At 45.3% G+C, this 23,727-nt stretch overlaps 1 protein-coding gene and 1 non-coding gene across 3 annotated transcripts; both read left to right on the forward strand.

The window, feature by feature from the left end:
• The first annotated feature begins 24 nt into the window (after positions 1–24).
• On the forward strand, positions 25–23,441 carry heatr1 (HEAT repeat containing 1). 2 transcript variants are annotated; one of them, XM_042305941.1, is made up of 43 exons: positions 25–138; positions 393–553; positions 679–895; positions 1,082–1,223; positions 1,342–1,443; positions 1,553–1,693; positions 1,839–2,050; positions 2,195–2,328; positions 2,445–2,655; positions 2,844–2,961; positions 3,106–3,309; positions 3,398–3,486; positions 3,582–3,793; positions 5,062–5,183; positions 5,410–5,604; positions 5,792–5,951; positions 6,413–6,561; positions 6,686–6,878; positions 7,138–7,310; positions 7,462–7,632; positions 7,763–8,005; positions 8,262–8,393; positions 8,481–8,584; positions 8,732–8,878; positions 9,004–9,122; positions 10,559–10,680; positions 10,907–11,035; positions 11,517–11,735; positions 11,926–12,055; positions 12,209–12,372; positions 12,572–12,624; positions 12,796–12,919; positions 13,060–13,200; positions 13,284–13,576; positions 13,781–13,931; positions 14,057–14,215; positions 14,325–14,459; positions 14,565–14,669; positions 14,850–15,018; positions 19,928–20,082; positions 20,254–20,412; positions 20,610–20,718; positions 22,839–23,441. In XM_042305941.1, the coding sequence occupies exons 2-43, from the start codon at positions 412–414 to the stop codon at positions 22,925–22,927; spliced, it is 6,438 nt and encodes a 2,145-aa protein (XP_042161875.1). In that variant the 5' UTR covers positions 25–138; positions 393–411; the 3' UTR covers positions 22,928–23,441. The 2 variants fall into 2 exon arrangements, with proteins under 2 accessions (XP_042161875.1, XP_042161876.1); XM_042305942.1 differs by having other exon boundaries at positions 5,795–5,951.
• LOC112224814 lies at positions 11,228–11,358 on the forward strand. Its single transcript, XR_002949495.1, has one exon. It is a non-coding gene; the product is annotated as a small nucleolar RNA SNORA14 (small nucleolar RNA).
• Positions 23,442–23,727: the final 286 nt, after the last annotated feature.

A 23,727-nucleotide genomic window follows, 5' to 3' on the forward strand; every position in this document is an offset into this window, starting at 1 on the left:
TTTTTTACTGAAAAAAAATAGAAAAGGGCTGTGGTTTGGCCACTTTTATTTTGAAGTACATGTGGTGAACCGGATTTGAATACCATCAGAGAGGTCAGAGAAAACGCACGTGTGGGAAAGTAGGAGTGTGGACCCGAGGTACAGTAATAACTAACTCTACAATAATAATATTTTATATCTATCTTATGTTGTGTTTTTAAATCTACAGAAGAATGGCCCTAGTAATGTAGTAGCGCATAGCTTCGGGTGTTAAAGCTGGACGTTTATGAACTATGGGCTAGCAGCCGGCAAAAAAAATGCTAGCTAACAGGTAGCCAACGTTCGCTAACTAGTACTAGAAATATGCAGTACAATGTCAAAGGTAACGTTATAATGATTGCCTCTCCCAACAGATCTTGAGAACCTGACACAATGACATCTTTAGCCCACCAGTTGAAACGCCTGGCCTTGCCACAAAATGACCCCAATCTGCTCACTCGTCGGGAGGTTGTATCCCTACTGTTTGACCCTAAAGATGCCTCCAGAATGGATAGAAGCACCTTCTTTGCACTTGGTACGTTTGACATGGGTCTTCCTGGTGACAGTCTTGACTTCACTGTTGCAGCTTGTTGTCTTCCAAATGACTACTGTTTAAACTTCTCAGCTGCTCTTCCTGACCATCTTTCTTTTGCATTTTAGGATGCACAGGGCTCGAGGAACTCATGGGCATCGAGCCTGCATTCAGTGAGTTCCAGGAGACACTCTTCAGCCAAGCCTCAGTGGGCATGGAGCGCAGTGTCCAGTCCAAGGAGGTCAACAAGAAACTGGACGCAGGCATCTCCCTGTTTCTTACACGCCTGTCCCCATACTTTCTACTCAAGCCTGCCCAGAAGTGCATTGAGTGGCTTGTACACAGGTGTCCCCCCTCCCCCCATTTTTCTATCTACAGGATATCCTTTCAATCAAGTGTTATGTTTACATTAGCAGGAAAATGTGTCTAAGCTGCTGTTTTCATTGCCTCACTGTATGTAGCCTATTCATATTGAATTTGTTTTATTGACATTATGTTAATATTGGTTGTTATTCTCTTTCATCCCTGCAGGTTCCACATCCACCTGTATAATGTGGACACACTGCTTGCCTGTGCCTTGCCCTATCACGAGACTAAAGTGTTTGTCAGAGTCATTCAGCTCTTTAAGTTAAAGGACCCCACTAACCGATGGAATTGGCTTGAGGGGCTACAGGTAATTGCTATAGAAGCTAGCTATGATTTATGAGCATAACAACTATTGGAAGTTGATAGATTTTGTTGTTACTTTTCATTATAATCAGCATGTCATCAATGTGTTGATTTCCTCACAGAAACCAGGAGTTCCTTTGGCCAGAGGAACCCTAATCACTCACTGTTACAAGGACTTGGGCTTCATGGATTTCATCTGCACCCTGGTCACGAAGTCAATCAAGGTAAACCCAATACACTGCCTTTATACCTCAATATAGCTTATATGTATGCTCAGGTATCAAGCACAGTGCCTCATCTTGACCTGTTTTTGTTGGACTTCTTTCTTTGCAGGGATATTCAGGACATTCTGGCAACTGTGCCCAGCTTCGAGTGATTTTCTCTTTTTATGCCTCCACTATTGTACCGGCTTTGGATGCTGTGGAGAAAGTGTCTGACACAATCATATCCAAGCTGCTGCCTTATGTTCAGAAGGTTAGATACTGCATTTAAGCTTCATAAGAAACCATTCTATTTTGAGGCGTTGATACAGAAACTTTTTTTTATTTTTATTGAAGTTGAGGAATAAACCATGAGGACACTGTTCAGCTCATGCTGACCATTTCCTTTGTGTCTCCAGGGTTTGAAGTCCTCTTTGACAGACTACAAGGCTGCCACCTACATGATAGTGTGCCAGCTGGCTGTGAAAGTGGTGATGGAGGCCCAGCTGGTGGACATCCTGGCCCTGCAGATCAGCAAGTCACTGTGCAAGGAGCCTGTGCTGCCCAAAGAGGGCCTGGGCTGCCTCATCATCCTCCTGCAGAACCAGAAGGAGGGCACTGTCGGCCCAAAGTGAGTGAAGAAGTGGAATAGGAAGAATTTTACTTTTTGAAACTATTTCATCACTTTGAGTGTGTGTCATTTTACAGCATCTTAGGATTGTTTGGTGTTTCTTAATTGGCATTCTCTGTGTTTTATTTAAAAATTGTCCTTTAGATCCTTTGGCCAGCTGTGTGCTGTGACTTCCTTGGTCCCGTCCCTCCATGCAATGGCTGCCGTTCATGACATCAGTCCCTTATTACGCTACCTGCTGCCTCACCTGGTTCATGCTGTTGTCACCACCGGCACTGGTGAGTAGCAGTGTATACCTGCACCCGACTCTTTGCTTTTTAACCTGGATGCATATGTATATTGCCATTGAATCCCTTTAATATGAAAGATAAAAGTGTTGTCTTTTGTTTGATAGATGAGATGGAGACTGAGGAGCCCTCAGAGAGCACCCGCCATGGGAACCTGTTTGAGTCTGTCCTTCAAGGCCTTCCACTGTCGGGTGGTCTTGATAACACAGTAGCAAAGATGCTACTTGAGGAATACCTCTCCCAGAGTCGGCTCTCTGCTGAGGGTGTCACTTCCCTCAACCAGCGCTTGCTGCCATTAGTCCGACTGTTTGAGTCAAAGTAAGTTGGGCCTTTTGGCATTCATTGGGTGCTACTTACATCACTGTTGCAATTGCTTCCCTTTCAATTGGTAGTAGCCAAACTGAAGTTATTCTCTCAGCTGCTGAACCACAGTACCCACTTGTGTCCTCGTTCCTTCCCACTCCATTGTGTGTATATTCATTACACTGACATGTCTGTTGTTGCAGGTACCCAGGTGCTCTGTACATGGTCCTGGAGGGCCATGTGGGTGACATCTCTAGCGCAGAGGACAAGAACCTCTTCCACCAATTCATCTCCCTGTCCATGAGCAGCGGCAAGTACCAGGTAGGCAGCAGCGCCCTGGCTGAGAAGGTTCCGGGTGAAGGCTGCACTTAGGCCGAGATCTAAGGAGATCAGCTCGACCTCCTCAAAGCCATTCTGTGTCCTTTTGTTTTCTTACGCTCCGCTGTCTTTTCTTTTGTGCTACAGATCCTCGGGGACTCTGACACCTCCCTTGTGTTGAGCCTAAAGCACCCGCTCCCCTCTGTGAGGCACATGGCTGTGGAACACCTGATGGGCATTGTCACCTCAGGACAGGGGGGTTTTGACCAGGCCTTCCTGAAGGAGGCTCTGCTGGAGCGTATGAAGGATGACGTCCCAGAGGTGGTGGCTGCAACCTTGAAGGCCCTGGAGGTAACTGGCTGGAACATGAGACTTTCAAGCACATTCATATTGGAATCTACTATTGATTGAACCTAACTTATCATATTTCTCTCCACAGCTCTACGTTGATCGCCTGGATCCAGAGGACACTGTGGCATGTCTCCTCTCACTGCTACAACGTGTCGACCTCTCAAATGCTGGAAACTGGTTAATGCTGTTTTCAGTTCTTTGAAATGCACTTAAATTCCCCAAATAACTCCAAATCCGTAGTGTGATATTAAATGGCTTGTGCTTCCTCATAGGTGTCCAGTGTTGAAGGAGGCAGTGAGGGTTCTGGATGAACCCAGACTGCTTGAAGGGAACTCTGACCTTAAGACTTGTGTCGTCTGGGGTCTTTTGCCCTTTCTTGTGGTCACCTCGGCCCTGCCCGACTCCCCAGACCTCCAGCTGGCCACCTGTGTGGCCCAGTCCACCATCATATCCCAGCACAACCTCACTCAGGGCTGGGCCCATGGTAAATGCATTAGAAAATGGTGTCACAATAAATGTCTTCTTTTTTTTTGTCTTTGAGAACACTTGCAAACGCTTTACTGAGAATGCTATGGAGGGTACTTTGGTAAATAGAGAGATCATATATACCCGTATACTCTAGCTTGATGCCACTAATCTAAATCAAAATTCAGATTGTTAGGATTGTCTACTTCCAGAGAATAAGAAGGTATGTGTACTATGCAGTGCCGGCCAAATATATTGGCGCCCTTGCACATTTTTCTTAAATTAATTCCCTATTTCTCCTTAAATAAGGAACTTAAGTTATCCATTTTTATTTAGAAAATAAAGATGCATGGTCAAAATCATTGGCATCCCTGAGCTAGTACTTTGTTGCACAGCCATTGGCCAAGATAACTGCTAACAAATGCTTCTTGAAGTCATCAATTGAGTTTGCTGCACTTTTCTACTGGACAATTTGGCCCACTCTACAGCAGCATACTGCCCTTATTGTTCAATGTTTGAGGGTTTCCCTCCACCAACTGCTGTTTTCAGCACTTGCCACAGGGTATGGATGTGATTCAGATCTGGACTCTTTGTTGGCCATTCCAGAACACCCCAGAGTTTCTTCTTGAACCATTCCAAGGTTCTTTTGATGTGTGTTTAGGGTTGTTCTGCTGGAAGATCCATAGTCTTCCAACAGATACACAGTTTTTGAACATTATGTTCAACATTGCAATACAAAACACCTTATTAATCTTTTGATTTCATGATGTCTTGCACACATTTGAGGCCCCCAGTACCAGAGGCAGCCCTGCAGAATTTTTTAATCTTCCCTATGTTTGAGTGTAGGAAGGGTGTTTGAATGCTTATTTTGGTTGCCGGTAAACAAAGGAAGAACCCACTGCTGAAGGAGACACGAGGAAGCCTTATTGAACTTCTTTTTTTTTTTTAACACATAGCAAGCTTAAGTCCTGGTGGAAATGTTCTGTGAACCAATGAAACAAAGTTGGAGCTCTTTGGCAATACATATCAGCTGATCTCCATTGAAGGTTGTGGGTCTTCCAGCAGGATGATTACCTCAAACGCACATCAACCAGTACTCAGGAATGTTTCAAGAAGAACTGCTGGACTGTTCTGGAGTGGCCAGCAAAGAGTCCAGATCTGAATCGCATCAAAAAACCTATGGCGAGAGCTAAAAACTTATTTTAGAAGAAATTATTTAAGTGGGAGGGTGCCAATATATTGGGCCGGCACTGTAACTACTTCCTATCTCTCCCCTCTGCTCTACAGCGCTCAAGCCCGTGTTGGAGAGGTGTTCTCAGCCGGACTTCATTGGGTTGGCCAACCAGCATCTCATCTCAACACTGACCAAGAACCTGTCTAACATGGACCCCTTCTCCAAACGCAATGCTGTGAGTGGATTAGTGAACATTTGGTGGCCTTTCTAAGTCAAGTTCAATTGAATTCCAAGTGCAATGAAAACAAAACAGTGTTCCTTTCCTTACACTGATCTAGTGATTTTTAGAGCTCTTTGCTAACTAGGTTAGGCACCAGGAATTTAGATGAACTTGTTGGGTTCAATTTGAAAGGGTCCCGAGTAAAACAACTCACCCTTCACCTAATTTGCATGTCTGCTAGCTGGAGAAGCTGGCTGGGCTGGTAGCAGTCCAGCGGGGCAGCCTGAGGGAGAGGGCAGCGTTCTTGGTGCTGAGCCAGACCTTACTGCAAGGCCTGGGAGACATGAGTGAGACCCAGCACCTCCACACAGCCCAGAGTGTCTACTCCCTGCTGGAGCCTGCAATACTGGAACTCGCCCAGAAAGATATGCCTACGGTGAGAGGGAGTGGCAGTTTGTACAACTACATAAATGACAGATGTCTCTTGTGCTATTCACTTTCCGTCTTTGTATTTATATAATTTTAAAAATTATCCTGCGATTCCTTATCCCGCTCTATGCTTTTCTGGACCGTTGAAGTCCGTATGAAATGGTTTACCTTATTTTCTTCTGTTGTGTTGCCAGCAGCAGGAGGGTGTGTCTCTCTCCTTCTCTGTGGGGCTGGGAGAGTACCTGCAGAGGCTCAGGGCAGGGCAGAGCATGGGTACAGAGTATGCGGTGCTGCTGGTGTCACTGCTCAGAGGGCTCATATCCAACCTGAAGTGCCATGACACTTCCTTCAAAGGTAAGTCGATCAAATCCGATTTTTATTTGTCACATGCGCCGAATACAACAGGTTTAGACCTTACCGTGAAATGCTTACTTACAAGCCCTTAACCAACAATGTAGTTAAGAAGATATTTACTAAATAAACAAAAGTAAATCAAATAAAAAAAGTAACACAATAAAATAACAATAACGAGGCTAAATACAAGGGGTCCCGGTACTGTCAATGTGCGGGGATACAGGTTAGTTGAGGTAATATGTACATGTAGGTAGGTGTAAAGTGACGATGCATAGATAATAAACAGCGAGTATCAGCAGTGTGAAAAAAAATATATATATTTGAAAGCAATTGGCTACATATTGTTTTTCATTGTGTTTATGACTCTGCTATCACCAATTATTTTAGTCACTTTGTCACACACTGAGTTAAAAGGAAAGAGGCTGACGGACTGCTTGCTTCCTGTCTGTGTTGCCTGTCAGGTGAGACATGGTGGAACCCAGAGAAGCTGGACACCAACACTTGCTGCTACCTCCGGTTGCTGTGTCGCCTGTTTGACGTCCTCATCACAGGGGCAGGCCAGGGGCACATGGCAGCCAGCTTCAAGGCCCTGATGAAGCTGCTCTTTCAGGTACTTAAATTAAAATGTAGTGTTTTTGTGAAAGTAGGTAAGAGAAAGAAATATCTTGTTTTACTGTCAACTGCCTCACTCTGTCCACATTATTCTATTCCTCAACCCCCTCCATTTGTCCCAGGTCCACCTGAGTGATCCCCTGGAGCTCTTCAAGTTCCTGAGTCTGGTGTGGGGTTACGGCAGTAACCTAGGAGACCAGCTGGACTGTAAGGTCAATGCCATTTTGCAAACCCAGGCCCTCTATGTGGGCAGGGCCATCCTCAGCGCCCAGCCAGGGAAGACCCTCACACTGCTGGCATCAGGCTCATCACCAGGTAGCCTGGAGAATTATATTTGATGTATAGAGTTTGGCGTAGTCTGAAAATTACCATCAGTTGTATGGGACGAGAACTGTTCCTACTGTATGGTGGTGTATTAAAGCTTATTGCCTGCTCTTTATATGACCATGTAATAAAAACCCACGTTTCAACAATCACGCCCTGGTAGGACAATGGAGAAGGTATTAGAGTTACGAGCAAATGGATTGAGTAGTGATGGTGTAACAAAGTTCTAAATATGATTTTCCCTCTATAGTTGTGCTGTCCCTGCTGGCCTGTCTGAGCTCCCCTGTCCGGGAGGTGAGGAGGGCAGCCACAGCCACCCTTCAGACACTAGCCCAGGTGGATAGCTCTCCCTTCCACCCCATCATAGACAGGCTGCTGAAGACCACAGAGGAGCTCACCACTGGCCCAACTCACCTCAGCCAGGTGAGAGGCGCGCACACACGTACCTCATTTGTATCCTCAATGAAACGTTGCGTATCAAATATAAATAAAACACACTTGCGCACATTTATTTCATGTTAAATTCACAGTGAATGTTATTCTACACACACTATCCAAATGTGTTTTTCTCTAGGCCCTGGGGAAGCTCTATGAGGAGGCTGTAACAGGGACAGGGAAAGGCAAGGCCTGGGACAAGAAGCTGCTGGTGGGGTTGGAGGAGCTGCTGCTGGGTGTCCAGGTGGCCAACTGCCCTGCCTACACTGCCAAGACCATACTGAGGGCTCTGGGAGAGGTCAATGGAGAGGTGAGTGGACAGGGAATGACAACAGAAATATAAGAAGGCCTTGATGGAATGTGAAACCTCTTATCTGGGCATTAGATTTCTTTGTAAAGCCATGTTTTATATCCCTGTCTTCTTTTTTTTCTCCTCTTAGTCTGTGTTGTCTGTCCTAATGCCTGTCCTGGAGCGCCTGCTGGAGCAGAGCGGGCCAGAGAACTCCACTGTCCTAAAGGACGAGGCCCTGCTCATGCAGCTGGTCCTGGGGAAGTACAACGAGCAGGCAGCCCCCCTCGTGGTGAAGGACCAGGACTGCCTGGAGCTCTTCATAAAGGCCCTAGGCACGGTGTCTAAACCCTACCCTGATATCCCCTGCTTTCAGATCATCGCCCTGGAACAGGTACGCTACTGTAGCAGCACGGCTCTCCCTGACTGAGATCCATACGATCATACTCTGGGATGATGCCACGGCTGTATGCTACTCATTTCTGTGCCATCAAAATACCCGCCTATTGCCTGGGTCATGTTCAGTGGGCACAAAAAAAATGTAAACGTTTTGAAACGTCTACAATGACAACCCTCATTTTCCATCTACCTTTTCAAAATGTTTTCTCCCGTTTGCTCCAACTGAACATGACCCTGTTGTTCATTCTCAGATCACCAAGGCATTCTACTCAGCCCTCGGAGATGAGAAGGTCCAGCAGAGGCTCCTGGGGGTGATGTTTGACTTGCTGGTGGAGAGCAGGAGTCCTGCCTGTGCCCAGACCATCAGCAGTGTCTTCAAAGGGGTGAGGAGGAACCTCTGCATACTGTATCTACAGGGAAGCCATCATTCACTACCACCACACAAGATGCTAATGCTATCCTCTCACTAGATTGCTGTGGACGGCGAGCTGGTAGCTAACGAGCTAGCCCCAGCAGAGAAGCCCAAAGTCACCGTGTCAGTACAGCAGACCCGCAGGAGCAAGATGCTGCAGAGGTGAGGAACATCTACTCTAACTGGCCTACATTTGATTACAATAAGCTGTAGACTAGATTCAATCACCTCATTGGTTAAAATGGTATTTGACTTGGAGCCACTATGATGGACTTGACTTGAGCCACTGTGTTTCTGTGCTTTATTTAGGAAGGCCCAGGACACTCCTCAGGCAGTACCGAAAGAGGGCGCTGTGTCCTGGCAGAGGGTGACTCTCATCCTGGAGCTGCTGCAGCACAAGAAGAAGCTGAAGAGACCTCAGACGCTGGTGCCCGCTCTCTTCAGCCTGCTCTCCAGGTACAACCAGCTGCACACTCTCTGAGCCTCAGCCTGACCAAGGCCAACCATGTTCCCGCTTATCTACACCAGCGCACTATTTAGTATGCGCCGCAAAAACACGTTGTTCCTCTCTGGCCACTCAGGTGTCTGGAGACTTCCACCGTGGAGCGAGGCAACCTAGAGTACACCAAGCAGCTTATCCTCGGCTGCCTGCTCAACGTCTGCCAGAAGCTCTCCCCTGACGGAGGACCTGTCAGCAAAGGTGAGAAGACTAAAAACTTTTTTTTATATATATATACAGTGGGGCAAAAAAGTATTTAGTCAGCCACCAATTGTGCAAGTTCTCCCACTTAAAAAGACGAGAGGCCTATAATTTTCATCATAGGTACACTTCAACTATGACAGATGAAATGAGGGGAAAAATCCAGAAAATCACATTGTAGGATTTTTAATGAGTTTATTTGCAAATTATGGTGGAAAATTAAGTATTTGGTCACCTACAAACAAGCAAGATTTCTGGCTCTCACAGACCTGTAACTTCTTCTTTAAGAGGCTCCTCTGTCCTCCACTCGTTACCTGTATTAATGGCACCTGTTTGAACTTGTTATCAGTATAAAAGACACCTGTCCACAACCTCAAACAGTCACACTCCAAACTCCACTATGGCCAAGACCAAAGAGCTGTCAAAGGACACCAGAAACAAAATTGTAGACCTGCAAAACCTCAAATCCTGCAGTGCCAGACGTGTCCCCCTGCTTAAGCCAGTTTATCTCCAGGCCCGCCTGAAGTTTGCTATAGCATTTGGATGATCCAGAAGAAGATTGGGAGAATGTCATATGGTCAGATGAAACCGAAATAGAGCTTTTTGGTAAAAACTCAACTCGTTGTGTTTGGAGGACAAAGAATGCTGAGTTGCATCCAAAGAACACCATACCTACTGTGAAGCATGGGGGTGGAAACATCATGCTTTGGGGCTGTTTTTCTGCAAAGGGACCAGGACGACTGATCCGTGTAAAGCAAAGAATGAATGGGGCCATGTATCGTGAGATTTTTGAGTGAAAACCTCCTTCCATCAGCAAGGGCATTGAAGATGAAACGTGGCTGGGTCTTTCAGCATGACAATGATCCCAAACACACAGCCCGGGCAATGAAGGAGTGGCTTCGTAAGAAGCATTTCAAGGTCCTGGAGTAGCCAAGCTAGTCTCCAGATCTCAACCCCATAGAAAATCTTTGGAGGGAGTTGAAAGTCCGTGTTCCCCAGCAACAGCCCCAAAACATCACTGCTCTAGAGGAGATCTGCATGGAGGAATGGGCCAAAATACCAGTAACAGTGTGTGAAAACCTCGTGAAGACTTACAGAAAACGTTTGACTTCTTGTCATTGCCAACAAAGGGTATATAACAAAGTATTGAGAAACTTTTGTTATTGACCAAATACTTATTTTCCACCATAATTTGCAAATTAATTAATTAAAAATCCTACAATGTGATTTTCTGGGGGGGGTTCTCATTTTGTCTGTCACAGTTGAAGTGTGCCTATGAAAATGACAGGCCTCTCATCTTTTTAAGTGGGTGAACTTGCGCAATTGGTGGCTGACTAAATACTTTTTTCCCCCACTGTGTGTATGTATATATTATTATTTTTATTTTTTTGCTTTTCTAAAATGTGTGTGTGACTGACTGTGTCCTCCACGCTCAGATGTGCTGGATGAGGACAAGTTCAACGTGGAGGTTGTGGTGCAGTGTGTGAGGATGTCCGACATGCCCCAGACCCACCATCATGCACTGCTCCTTCTGGGAAGCGTGGCTGGTATCTTCCCTGTGAGTGCTGTACACAGTCATCTCTCAGCCATCTCAAAAGCAGTCTCTCGTTCGTCACACAACCATATCTCATCCGTCACACAACCATTTCTCAGCCGTCACAGAATTAACCTCTCGAAGAACCATCTCGCAACCATCACAGAGCCATCTGTAAACCATCAGAAACCGTTTCCAATCTAAAGTGTGTTTCCAATTACCTTTGACCCCCCTTTCTATTCATTCCCAGGAAAAAGTCCTGCACAACATCATGCCCATCTTCACCTTCATGGGCGCCAACATCATGCGTCTGGACGACACCTACAGCTTTCAGGTCATCAACAAGACCGTCCGGACGGTCATCCCTGCCCTCATCAAGGTGAGTCAACCAACAAGCGGTCAGTGATGTAGGACAGCTTTGGCCTGGCCATTGTCTCACTTCCACTCATCTAATATGCTACGAATGTGAATAATTCATCATGTGTTGTTTCGGTTGGCATTACATGAACACTGGAGATGTGGGTGGTAAAATGCCAATCAAAAACAAATGTTCATCAAAAACAAATGTCTTGTGCATTCTCGTAAACCCCCTAGTTGCTAATGTTAGCTTCTGGGACAAGGAAGGATGCTAGATCAAACTAGAGATCCAAAGCTGAGGGCCGCGTGTCAGTGGCCCTCGGTTATTTCAGCTCTAGGACATTCATCACAAGGGCTATGACGTCAATTGTTGTTGGTTGTCTCTTTTTAAAGGATGTTTAAACATTGTGTGAGCAAGCTGCACACTGGTTTGGCATGGTTGCTGAGTTTCTCTCTACTTCCCACTTTTCAGAAAAACACATGTCTGTTTTGCTTGTTTCTAGGCCAATGAGAGTGGCGACGGCGAGTCAACCGCTCACATGGAGGCGGTGGTGACACGCATCCTGCACGTGTTCGCCGACGCACTGCCCCACGTGCCCGAACACCGCCGTCTGCCCATCCTGTCCCAGCTGATGAGCACCCTGGGGCCCGCCCGCTTCCTCTGGGTCCTACTGCTGCTCATGTTCAAGCAGCACGCTACCCAGACCAACGCCACAGATAAGGTAGGCCGTGCAAAAAAGCTTGACTGAAATATCAACACAATGGAATATACTACTTAATAAGGTGTGCAAGTGTGTTTGTAGAAGGTGTGTCTATGGCCTCTGACAAGTGTCTTTGGAATTTGCTCTAGGTTTTATGTGCAAAATCTTCAGGAAATGCTTTAAGCTGCCATGTTTGTCCGTCTCTTCTCAGGATGCTGCGTTGGAGAGGGACGTGGAGTTCTGGATCTCAGTGTGCTGTGAGTTTGAGGTGGAGGAACAGCTCGTCTCTCTCATAAAAATCCTGAAGTATCTCATGGCTCTGCCGCAGGACAAAGAGGACGGTGAGAAACTCAACAAACCTGCAATGCATTTGGTCTGTTGTGAAGGCTGGGAGTCCTGTGTGGGTTTATATAACAAAGCTAACATCAAGACAGATACTCTTTAGGGACCAGTTTTTTTTTTTTTACACCGTACTCCATTTTTGTTTTGTGCAGGACCTGTGAAGAGGCCAACACGTGGCAAGGGAGCCGAGAAGGAGACGGCAGAGGAGCTGATCTTCAACATGGAGGCCCACAGCAGCAAAGAGCTGCGCCACTTCAAGTTCCTCTCGGTCTCCTTCATGGCCCAACTCTTGGCCGCCGGCAGCTTTGTGGGAATGGTAATACAACTGTAGCCTGGTTCCCAGATCTGTTTGTGCTGTCTTGCCAATACTATTAGCAAGACAGTTGACACCATTGGCAAGACAGCAAAACCAGATCTGGGAAAATGCTATGAAACTCAAGTTTTAACGTCTGTCATGTATCAGTGTATTTTGTTAAACGTGTGTGTGTGTGTGTGTGTGTGTGTGTCTCTTCCAGATTGCGGCGTGCGGTGACATCGTGGAGGATTCTCTGCAGAAGCTACAGCAAAGGTGAGGCTTACTTAGACTAACCAAACATGTGGAGCAAGGAATTGGTGATTCAAAAATGTAAAAAACAATTCAATGGTGATTTCAAGTTGTCTGACTGTAAGATAAAAAGCAGATCTTAGAATGTTATAAATGATCCCTGTAATCACAATGTTGTTCTGATGTCCTGTTAAGTCTTCTAGAGGAGATCCTTTGCTACATCCACACTGTGGCTCGCTGTGTGGAGGAGAACACTGACAAACCAACTGGCAAGTTCTGGAGAGCTCTGCTCAACAAGGCCTACGATGTCCTGGACAAAGTAAGTCTGCCACAGAGATGGAAAGATGTGTGCTCTTAGAAAATAAAGGCAAACCAAGGTTGTTACAATATTTAGAAAAAAAACAGCCAGGTTTGCATTGTGAGATCCTATGTTTCTTTTTTCTGTGTTTTGATTGCCAGGTGAACGCCCTGTTGCCCACGGATACATTCATCACGGTGATGCGAGGCCTAATGGGGAACCAACTGCCGTCTGTGAGGCGGAAGGCTATGGAGCTGCTCAACAACAAGCTGCAGCAGAAAACCCAGTGGCAGGAGGAGCAGGTCAGTACACAGACTGGGGATAATCTGTGTGTGTATGTTTTGAGTAGTTGGGGGTAGTCCTGACCTTTGACCTCTCACCCCAGGTGACAGTGCTTCTGGACCTGAAAGGCGACCTGCTGGCCATTGTGGGACGTGGTCATGGCAAAGTCATGGAGGAGGAGCAGGCCATCAACAGGCAGACAGCCCTCTACAGCCTCAAGCTGCTGTGCCGCAGTTTTGGCTCGGATCATAAGGAGGCGTTTGTACCGGTGCTGAACCAGGCCGTGGAGATCGTGGTGTCACCGGAGGAGGAGAAGAATGTGATGGGCAGTGCCCTACTGTGTATCGCCGAGGTGGCCAGCACTCTGAAGGCCCTCGCCATCCCACAGCTGCCCAGGTAGACAGTCTACGCTTCTGTGTTCACAGTAGATACAGGCAGCGTAGTTCACAGACCAGTGCGTTTGTTAAATCAATTACTCATATTTTTATATTTTCCTATAAACACTTTTATAGTACACAAATATTTACAAATAATATACCCTAGGTAAACTGTCACTAATGTGGTGTCAGAAGTTTGACACAAGTCCCCTCATGTTGTCAGGCTGATGCCGGCGGTGCTGCAGTCTCTAACCGAGAGAAAAGAGGTGTTGTCTAATGAGATCTACATGTTGAGTGCCGTCACAGCCCTGCAACGCGTCACTGAGACCCTGCCTCACTTCATCAGTCCCTACCTGCAGGACACACTGCTTCAGGTAACGTCTACTATTCCATACACAAACGTCCATCTGGTTTCTATCATAATAAACGTGTAGTAAACATATACATTGAATGGGACCTGTCATACTGAAATGATGTAACGGTGTAATGTGTCCCCCAGGTGGCTCGACTGACGCGGGTGGCAGAGAAGGCCACCGCCGCCCCACAGCTGGCCATGCGACTGGCCTCCCTCAGGACCACTGTGGCCACCAAGGTGCCCACCAGGGTCCTGCTGCCCACCCTCACCAAGTGCTACAGCAAGATGGTGAACTCCAAACAGGTAGGTGGTGAATTACCTAGAATGGCCTGTGATATGTAAGGATGGAGGAAATTAATCATGTTCACATTGTGTGGTCATGTATTGAGTGTTTCTCCTTTCATTTTCACAGAGCCAGCTGGGTCCCCTGATGAGCATCTTGAAGGAGCACATTGGTCACATGGAGAAGGATCAGCTGACCTCCCACCAATCAGAGCTTACGTACTTCTTCCTAATTGCATTGGACTTCCGGGCCCAACACTGCCAAGTACGTCTGTCTCTCTGTCTCTGTTGAACTCATAAAGGTTTGAATGACACTCGCTAAATTCTTTGTTTTTGTCTGCCATAGTTAAGACTGTCGTTTGTTTTACAGGGTGATCTGGAGAAGGCCAAGGAGATTGAGGGCTATGTGATCGACTGTCTCCTCGCCATGGTTATGAAGCTATCTGAAGTCTCCTTCAGGCCCCTGTTCTTCAAAGTAAGCATCATTACTTGAGAATCTACGATGTCCTACTTCAGATGTTTTGTGTTTTTCTTGATTTTTTAAATTTTTTATTAGACGGTACCCTAATTCCCAAAGCACACTTATCTCCCAGTATTAGTCCAAATGTAATCACTTGAAGAGTCATGGTGCTTAACTGTGTTTGTGCCCATGCAGCTCTTTGATTGGTGCAAGACTGAGAGCGTAGCCAAGGACCGCCTGCTGACCTTCTACCGCCTATCGGACAGCATCGCAGACAGGCTCAAGGGGCTCTTTGTCCTGTTTGCCGGTCACCTGGTCAAGCCCTTTTCTGACCTGCTCCGTCAGACCAACGTCACAAAGACAGGTGGGTCCTCTCGCTCGCTCTCTCTTATTTATTTGTATGTATGTGTAATATACATATATATATGTATGTGTAATATATATGTATATACATGTGTATACATATGTATGTGTAATATACATGTGTATACATATGTATGTGTAATATATATGTATATACATGTGTATACATATGTATGTGTAATATATATGTATATACATGTATATACATATGTATGTGTAATATATATGTATATACATATGTATGTGTAATATATATGTATATACATGTATATACATGTGTAAGCATATATATGTATATACATGTATATACATGTGTATACATGTATGTGTATATATACATGTATATACATGTGTATATGTGTATATACGTGTATACATGTGTGTGTATATATGTATATACATGTGTGTATGTGTGTATACGTGTATACATGTGTGTAGTATATACATGTATATACATGTGTATACGTGTGTATATATGTGTATATATGTGTGTGTATATATGTGTATATATGTATACATGTGTGTGTATATATGTGTATACATGTGTATACATGTGTGTGTATATACGTGTATACATGTATATATATGTGTGTGTGTATACATGTGTATATACGTGTGTAGTGTGTGTGTGTGTATATATACATGTGGTGTGTGTGTGTGTATGTGTGTGTATATATATATGTATATATATATATATATATACACACACGTGTAATATATATACGTGTGTGTATATATATATATACACACACACGTACGTATTATACGTGTGTATATATATATATATATACACACATGTGTAATGTACGTACGTGTGTATATATATATATATATACACACACATATACGTACATTACACGTGTGTGTGTGTGTGTGTATATATATATATACACACGTGTAATGTACGTACGTGTGTGTGTGTATATATATATATATATATATATGTATGTGTATATATATATATACACACACGTATATGTATATTACACGTGTGTATATATATATATATATACACACATGTGTAATATATGTATATGTGTATATATATATATATACACATACACGTACGTACATTACACGTGTGTGTGTGTGTGTATATATATATATACATACACACACACACACGTGTAATGTACGTACGTGTGTGTGTGTATATATATATATATATATATATGTGTGTATATATATATATATATACACACACACACACACACACACACGTACGTACATTACACGTGTGTATATATATTTATATACACATATACATGTGGGTGTGTATGTGTAATATATATACGTATGTGTGTACATGTATATATATTTATAGAATCATAAAACACGGGACGAGATGTTAAAAACTGTCCATTGTGCCAATAGATGGAATGCACTCACATGAGATTTGCCGTGATGTTGACAGAGTGGCATGGGAGGTTTATTTCTTAGACTGGGTTAAGATGTCAATTTTGGGACACATCCTCAGTAGTGTGCCTTCGAATCAGTTGGGTGTTTCGGCCTTTAATCACTAAACACCCTCATCAAAGGTGGCCAGCTAAAGGGTGATCAAGCCGTAGCTTGTGTCCCATGCCCAATTAACATGTCTCACGGGACTATGCAAGGCAGGGCGTCCTCTTCCCTGATCTGAATTGGGTTCTCAGGTGGGGGTCATGAAGTTATAGCCCAGCAAGGGTCCTTCCGTTTGATCCAGATCCACTGGCTGCCTCTTTCAGCTGCTTGAGAAATTGCTCTGGCGGTCTGCCGCAGAGCCTGTCCATGGATTCCAAGTTCTTTCAGCAGCAACCTGATGAATGAAGAAGCCACGAATCCTCTGCATCTCACTTCAACTGGCCAGACTTTTGCATTCCAGCCACGCTGAGTTGTGTCTGCTGCCAACTCTGTGTAACGCAGTTTTTTACACTCGTAGGCCTCTTCAACAGAGTTTTCCCACGGGACCTTGAGCTCTATGATGTACACAGCCTTTCGTGAAGGGGACCAGAGTACCATGTCTGGCCTAAGGTTGGTAGAAGCAATCTCAGGTGGAAAAATGAGTTGCTGGCCAATATCGACAAGCATCTTCCAGTCCCGGGCCATGGCTAGGTGTCCAGTTTCTGGCTTCATAGGAGGATGCTTGGCCCTTTTCTGTCCCACCCGGATGAATGTTGTTGTTTTGACGGGATTGCTTGTTTTTGGAGGTAATGAATTGGTTGCACTCCTCTTGGTCTCAAGTGCTGCAGCCAGGCTCTTGAGGACCTGATTGTGCCTCCAGGTGTAGCGGCCTTGTGAGAGGCTGGTCTTGCAACATGTCATTATATGCCTGAGAGTCGCTGGAGCTGGGCAGAGGGGGCAGGTCGAGTCCTCGCCATACCATTGATGTAGGTTTTTTGGTAATGGAAGCACATCATAAACAGCTCTTATGATGAAGCTGATGTTGCTTGCCTCCATTTGCCAAAGCTCACTCCAGTTGATCTTTCTCCTCTCCAGGTCTTCCCACCGCGTCCATTGCCCTTGTTTAGCAAGAGAGACAGCCTTTGCACTTCTTGCCTCCTGTCTGCGCACCTCCTCGACCACCAGCTTCCTGCGTTCAGATGTTGTTGCCTTATGGAACGTTGGTTTGCTTGCTACCAGGCCAAAGCCTCCTCATCCATGCTGGATATTCCCCACAATGTCTTGGTGTCTCAAGGCTGATGTTGCTTGCTGCACAGCCTTGGATGATGTCCATTTCCATCCAGTTTGTAGGGGAGGTGCAGCCTTGCTAATGGTCTGGTCTTTGGAGTCCCCTTCAATGTCATCTGAAGTCTTACTTTAGAGCACTTGTACTCCTCCGTTGGACTTGTAAGAGGTAGTTCAAGGACCCCTTTGCCATAGAGGCCGATGTTACTCCGGCATCGTGGGACACCCAGCCATTTCTTCACGTATGAGGTAATGGTTCGCTCCATCTTCTCCACTGTTGTTATTGGGACCTCATAGATGGTAATTGGCCACATTACCCGGGGGAGAAGTTCAAACTGTAGGCACCAAAGCTTGAGCTTCCCAGGCAGTAGTGTCTTGTTGATGTTCTCAAGACCGTCGGCGATGTCCTGCCTTACTTGCTGCACTTGATCTTTATCCCGGAGGCTTTCGTTGTACCATCTACCCAGGCTCTTGACGGGTTGCTCAGACACCGTTGGTATCGGGTCATCTCCAATGCAGAACCTCACATCTTTAAGCTGTCCCTTGACTATGGAGATGCTTCAAGATTTGCTTGGCTTGATTTTCATCCGGGCCCACTTGACGTTATCTGCAGTTTTGCAAGTAGCCGCCTGGTGCATGCTGCAGGGGTGGTCAGTGTAGTCATGTCATCCATGTATGCTCGGATAGGTGGGAGACGGAGCCCTTCCTTAGTTCTCTCACCGCTGACCACCCATCTCGATGCCCTGATAATGACTTCCATGGCCATAGTGAAGGCCCGAGGTGAAATTGTACAGCCTGCCATTATGCCTACTTCCAAGTGCTGCCATGTTGTTGTGACGTCAGGTGTTGTGAAACACAATTGCAGGTCTTGGAAATAGGCCTTTACCAGTGTAGTGATGGGTTCTGGTACGTGGGAAATGTTGAAGGATTCCCAGAGGAGTTCATGGGGAACTGAGCCAAAGGCATTGGCCAGGTCGAGGAAGATGACATAGAGGTCTCTCTTGTCCTTCTTAGCTGTTTGGATCTGGTGCCAAATCATACTAGTATGTTCCAGGCAACCAGAGAAACCAGGAATTCCTGCTTTCTGTACAGATGTATCAATGTACTTGTTCCTTTCCAGATAAGTGGACAGCCTCTGTGCTATTATACTGAAAAAGATCTTCCCTTCAACGTTGAGAAGGGAGATTGGTCGGAATTGACTGATGTCTGTCGCATCCTTCTCTTTAGGAATTAGCACACCACCAGCCCTTCGCCATGCCTTTGGTATAATTTCCTTCTGCCACACTATCCTCATGAGCCTCCAAAGAAAGTGTAGAACATCCGGGGCGTTCTTGTAGAGCTTGTATGGTACTCCATTAGGCCCAGGAGCCGAGGCTGCTCTTGCTCTTCGGACAACGTTCTCTACTTCCCTCCATTTTGGGAGGGGGCAATGTCCAGATTTAATTCTGGTGGTTGAATAGGTGGGATGTCATGTGGGATGATTATCTGCTCATGCCTTTTCATGTCTGGTGTGGTCTTATGTCTTCCATTTCCTAATAATTGCTCCCACAGTTGATTTCTACAAACCAAGCTACTTACCTATTGCAGATTCAGTCTTCCCAGCCTGGTGCAGGTCTACAATTTTGTTTCTGGTGTCCTTTGACAGCTCTTTGGTCTTGGCCATAGTGGAGTTTGGAGTGTGACTGTTTGAGGTTGTGGACAGGTGTCTTTTATACTGATAACAAGTTCAAACAGGTGCCATTAATACAGGTAACGAGTGGAGGACAGAGGAGCCTCTAAAAGAAGAAGTTACAGGTCTGTGAGAGCCAGAAATCTTGCTTGTTTGTAGGTGACCAAATACTTATTTTCCACCATAATTTGCTAATAAATTTATTAAAAATCCTACAATGTGATTTTCTGGATTTTTTTCCCCTCATTTCGTCTGTCATAGTTTAAGTGTACCTATGATGACAATTACAGGCCTCTCATCTTTTTAAGTGGGAGAACTTGCACAATTGGTGGCTGACTAAATACTTTTTTTGCCCCACTGTAAATGTCATACTGTTTATGAATCTAAGATGAAGGGTCTGGATTAGTTTGTCTTTGCTGGACAACAAAGCTCGTATTTGATGGGGATTTCTGGTTCACTGCCCATTTCTGCTTCACTGTTGGTTTTGAGTCACGTGACTGATTAACGCAAGGCACTCCGGGAAGTTTTTGAAAGTCTTTTTGCTTATTTTTCCTCTCTTAATCCATTCCTCATTCAGATGAAGCATTCTTTGACACAGAGGACAACATTGAGAAGCGTTGCCTGCTGCTGGAGTACATACTGGACTGCCTCCATAAGATCTGCCTGTACGACACGCAGCGCTTCGTCAGCAAGGAGAGAGCCGACTCCCTCATGACCCCTCTGGTCGATCAGGTCAGCCTCACTCCTCTCTCACATCACTATAACAAAGGATTCATCCACAAAAATGGTAAGCTTTACAACTGAGGGACTTCCTCATATGGATGCCGTACGCCTCTTCCTTATGCCCTATTCTTGTGGTCCCCTATAGCAGTGGTGTATAAATATCTGCCTGTCTGTGTGTAGTTGGAGAACACCCTGGGTGGAGAGGAGGTTTACCAGACCAGAGTCACCAAGCACCTGGTGCCGTGCGTGGGCCAGTTCTGCGTTGCCGTGGGTGACGACACTCTGTGGAAGACCCTCAACTACCAGATCCTGCTGAAGACGCGACACAGCTCTTCCAAGGTGAGACGTCTGAGAAGTGCGAAGAAGTTGGATTGGATTCCCAACCTAGTACCAACAGACATGTGATTCAAGTCATCATTAAGACCAAAGTTAGCTGGTGTGTTAGTGCTGGGTCAGCACAAATACCCTGCCCACCTGCAGCTCTCGAGTGATCATCCAGTGACTTAAATAAAGGCCTGTCATTCTTCCCCCATCAGGTGCGTTTCTCTGCCCTGCTGATGCTGCTGGAACTGGCTTCTAAGCTGAGGGAGAACTACATGGTCCTGCTACCAGAGACCATTCCCTTCCTGGCTGAACTCATGGAGGGTAGGTTCACTGTCTCATCACTTTTCCTTTTTTTTCCACACTTTTCTCTTTCTGCATCTATAATGTTTCTGTAATGTTAGCATATTTCATACATGTCTGTCTGTCTGTCGTTGTCGTGTCCCCCCCTCTGTGTAGCAGAGTACATTCCATTTAAGCATATCTGGAAACCTCTTCAAATAAGCATAATTTATTAGATTCTGTCATTTTGAAAGCGAACCGTTCCTTGGCATATTATTTTCTGCGATGCTTATAAATAAAGCGATGCTTATAAATAAATGGTTTGGCAGTATGCAGACATCCCTCAACCCTGTGCCTAGGGTAGTTGAAGAAAATAGCAGGGTGGTGTAATGGTAGCTACAGTGCCTCCAAAAAGTATGTATGCCCCTTAATCCACATTTTGTTGTTTGAGCCTGTATTCAAAATTGATTCAATTGGCCCAGCGTCGGCCCGAGTTAGGGGAGGGTTTGGCCTGCCAGGATGTCCTTGTCCCATCGCGCTCTAGCGACTCCTGTGGTGGGCCGGGCGCATGCACTCTGACACGGTCACCATGCACGGCATTTCCTCCAGCACATTGGTGCGGCTGGCTTCCGGGTTATGCGAGCATTGTGTCAAGAAGTAGTGTGGCTTGGCTGGGTTGTGTTTCAGAGGACGCACTGCTCTCAGCCTCTGCCTAGTCGGTACGGGAGTTGCAGCGATGGGACAAGACTGTAACTACCAATTGGATACCACAAAATTGGGGAGAAAAGGGGGTAAAAAAATATAAATCAAATGGGAAGAAACACACACTTGTCAATGTAAGGTCCCACAGTTGACAGTGCATGTCAGAGCAGAAACTATGTCATGAAGTCAAAGGAGCTGTCTGTAGATCTCTGAGATGGATGCCTCCTTACAATTCTATCTGGGGAAGGGTATAAAACAATTTATAAAGTGTTGAAAGTTTCCAAGAGCACAATGGTTTCCATTATTGGGAAATTGAAAAAATGTGGAACTACCCAGACTCTGCGTAGAGCTGGCCGCATAAGCATAAGGCAGAAGATTCTGTGGTCTGATGAGACAAAAATGTTGCTCTTTGGCCTGAATGCAAAGCGCTACGTTTGGAGAAAACCAGGCACAGCTGATCACCCGTCTAACACCATCCCCACCGTGAAGCATGGTGGTGGCAGCATCATGCTATGGGGATGCTTTTCATCAGCAGGGACTGGGAGACTGGTAAGGATGGAGGGGAACAATGAATGGAGCCAAATACAGGCAAATCTTTGAGAACCTGCTTCAGCGTGCAAACAACCATAGACTGGGGTGGCATAGATTTATGTTCCGACAGGACAATGACCCCAAGCATACAGCCAAAGCAATGTTGGAATGGCTTCAGAATAACAATGTGAAACTCCTTGTGGTCCAGCCAAAGCCCAGAAAATCAGTGGAAAGACTTGGGGAGTGGCGGTGAACAGCAATCTTCATCTAGTTTAACAGAACTTTTGAAAATGTGCAAGGGAGAAAGTCCCCAAATCCAGATGTGCAAAGCTGATACAGACATAGCCAAGATGACTCAAAGCTGTAATCGAGACCAAAGGTATCAGGTGTGTGAATAGTTGGGCGGCAGGTAGCCTAGCGGTTAAGAGTGTTGGGCCAGTAACCGACAAGCCGCTGGTTTGAATCCCCGAGCGGACAAGGTGAAAATCTGTTGTTCTGCCCTTGAGCACAGCAGTTAACTCCCAACAACAACTGCTTTCTGGGTGCCGATGATGTGGGCGTCGATTAAGGCATTTCTCTTGAGAGGTTGGGTTAAATGCGGAACACACATTTTGTTGAATGCTTTCAGTTGTGCAACTGACTAGGTGTATCCCCTTTCCCTAACTTATGTAAATGAGATTTCTGTATTTAATATTCAATTAATCTGCAAACATCACCTTGAGATGGGACTATTGTGTGTAGATGGATGAGAAACAATTAAACCATTTTTAATTCAGGCTGTAACACAACAAAAATGTGGAATAAATTAAGGGGTATGAATCCTTTCTGAAGGCACTGTAAATAGCAACGTGTTTATGGTAGTTGGCAAACTTGGTTGATGGCCACCATTTTGCGACTTCCTTGCTTACGTGTGTGTGTGTCCGTTACAGACGAATGCGAGGAGGTGGAGCATCAAGTACAGAAGGTGATCCACGAGATGGAGACCATCTTGGGAGAGCCTCTTCAGAGTTACTTCTAACCTGCGTCCCACTTCCACCCTCTTCGCCACCATATAAGGTCCCAGATCGACCCGTAGCCCACTTACGTCCCCCTATAAGAAGGCTGAGCCTCAGGCCCTCTCCCCCAGCTTAGACATGAACTGTTTCCCAGAACCGTGCAACAATCAACATAAAGATGGGAGACACTGGAGGTTAACGTTTGTTTCCATGTACCTCTTGTCACTGGATACCTGGTACATATAGGATGGATCTCTAGCAGTAAGAGATGAATTGATCAGCCCAAAATGTACCCTGTGGGAATTCAAAAATGTATTCATTTTGTTAGGCTATTGCTGTTGTCTTTTCCCTTTTTTGGGGGGAGGTGTTGTGAAAAACTTATGGGAAATTTTTAAGTCTTGGTTTTGTTACATTGTCATACAATGTAATATGTACATTTGAAATAATACATTTGTAAACTAACTCTTCCTTGTAATACATTTGAATAAAGGCTTTTGAAAGCTTATCCAGCACTACTTACTGCTGAATATGAAGGAACCTGAATCTGTCATGAGTCATTCCTTTTTATGGAACATTTTCATTATGTATAGCACCAGTAAAATTGTATTTGAATTGTCCCTATTGAAAACACCTTAATAGACATGACTCAAAATTATTATGAATTCCACTGCTGCCCATGACACAAGATTATTTAACTTTTATTGTTATGGATGTCACTAAATATAAGGCAAAGATGATTTATGCAATTTTAGTGAAATAAAGCCGCATCATATGTGATGATGCTGGGTCGGTGCTGAAACTTTTAGCCGTGCGGACCATTAAG

The sequence above is a fragment of the Oncorhynchus tshawytscha genome, linkage group LG25 (genome assembly GCF_018296145.1).
Source record: "Oncorhynchus tshawytscha isolate Ot180627B linkage group LG25, Otsh_v2.0, whole genome shotgun sequence".
In the NCBI taxonomy this organism is placed as follows: Eukaryota; Metazoa; Chordata; class Actinopteri; order Salmoniformes; family Salmonidae; genus Oncorhynchus; species Oncorhynchus tshawytscha.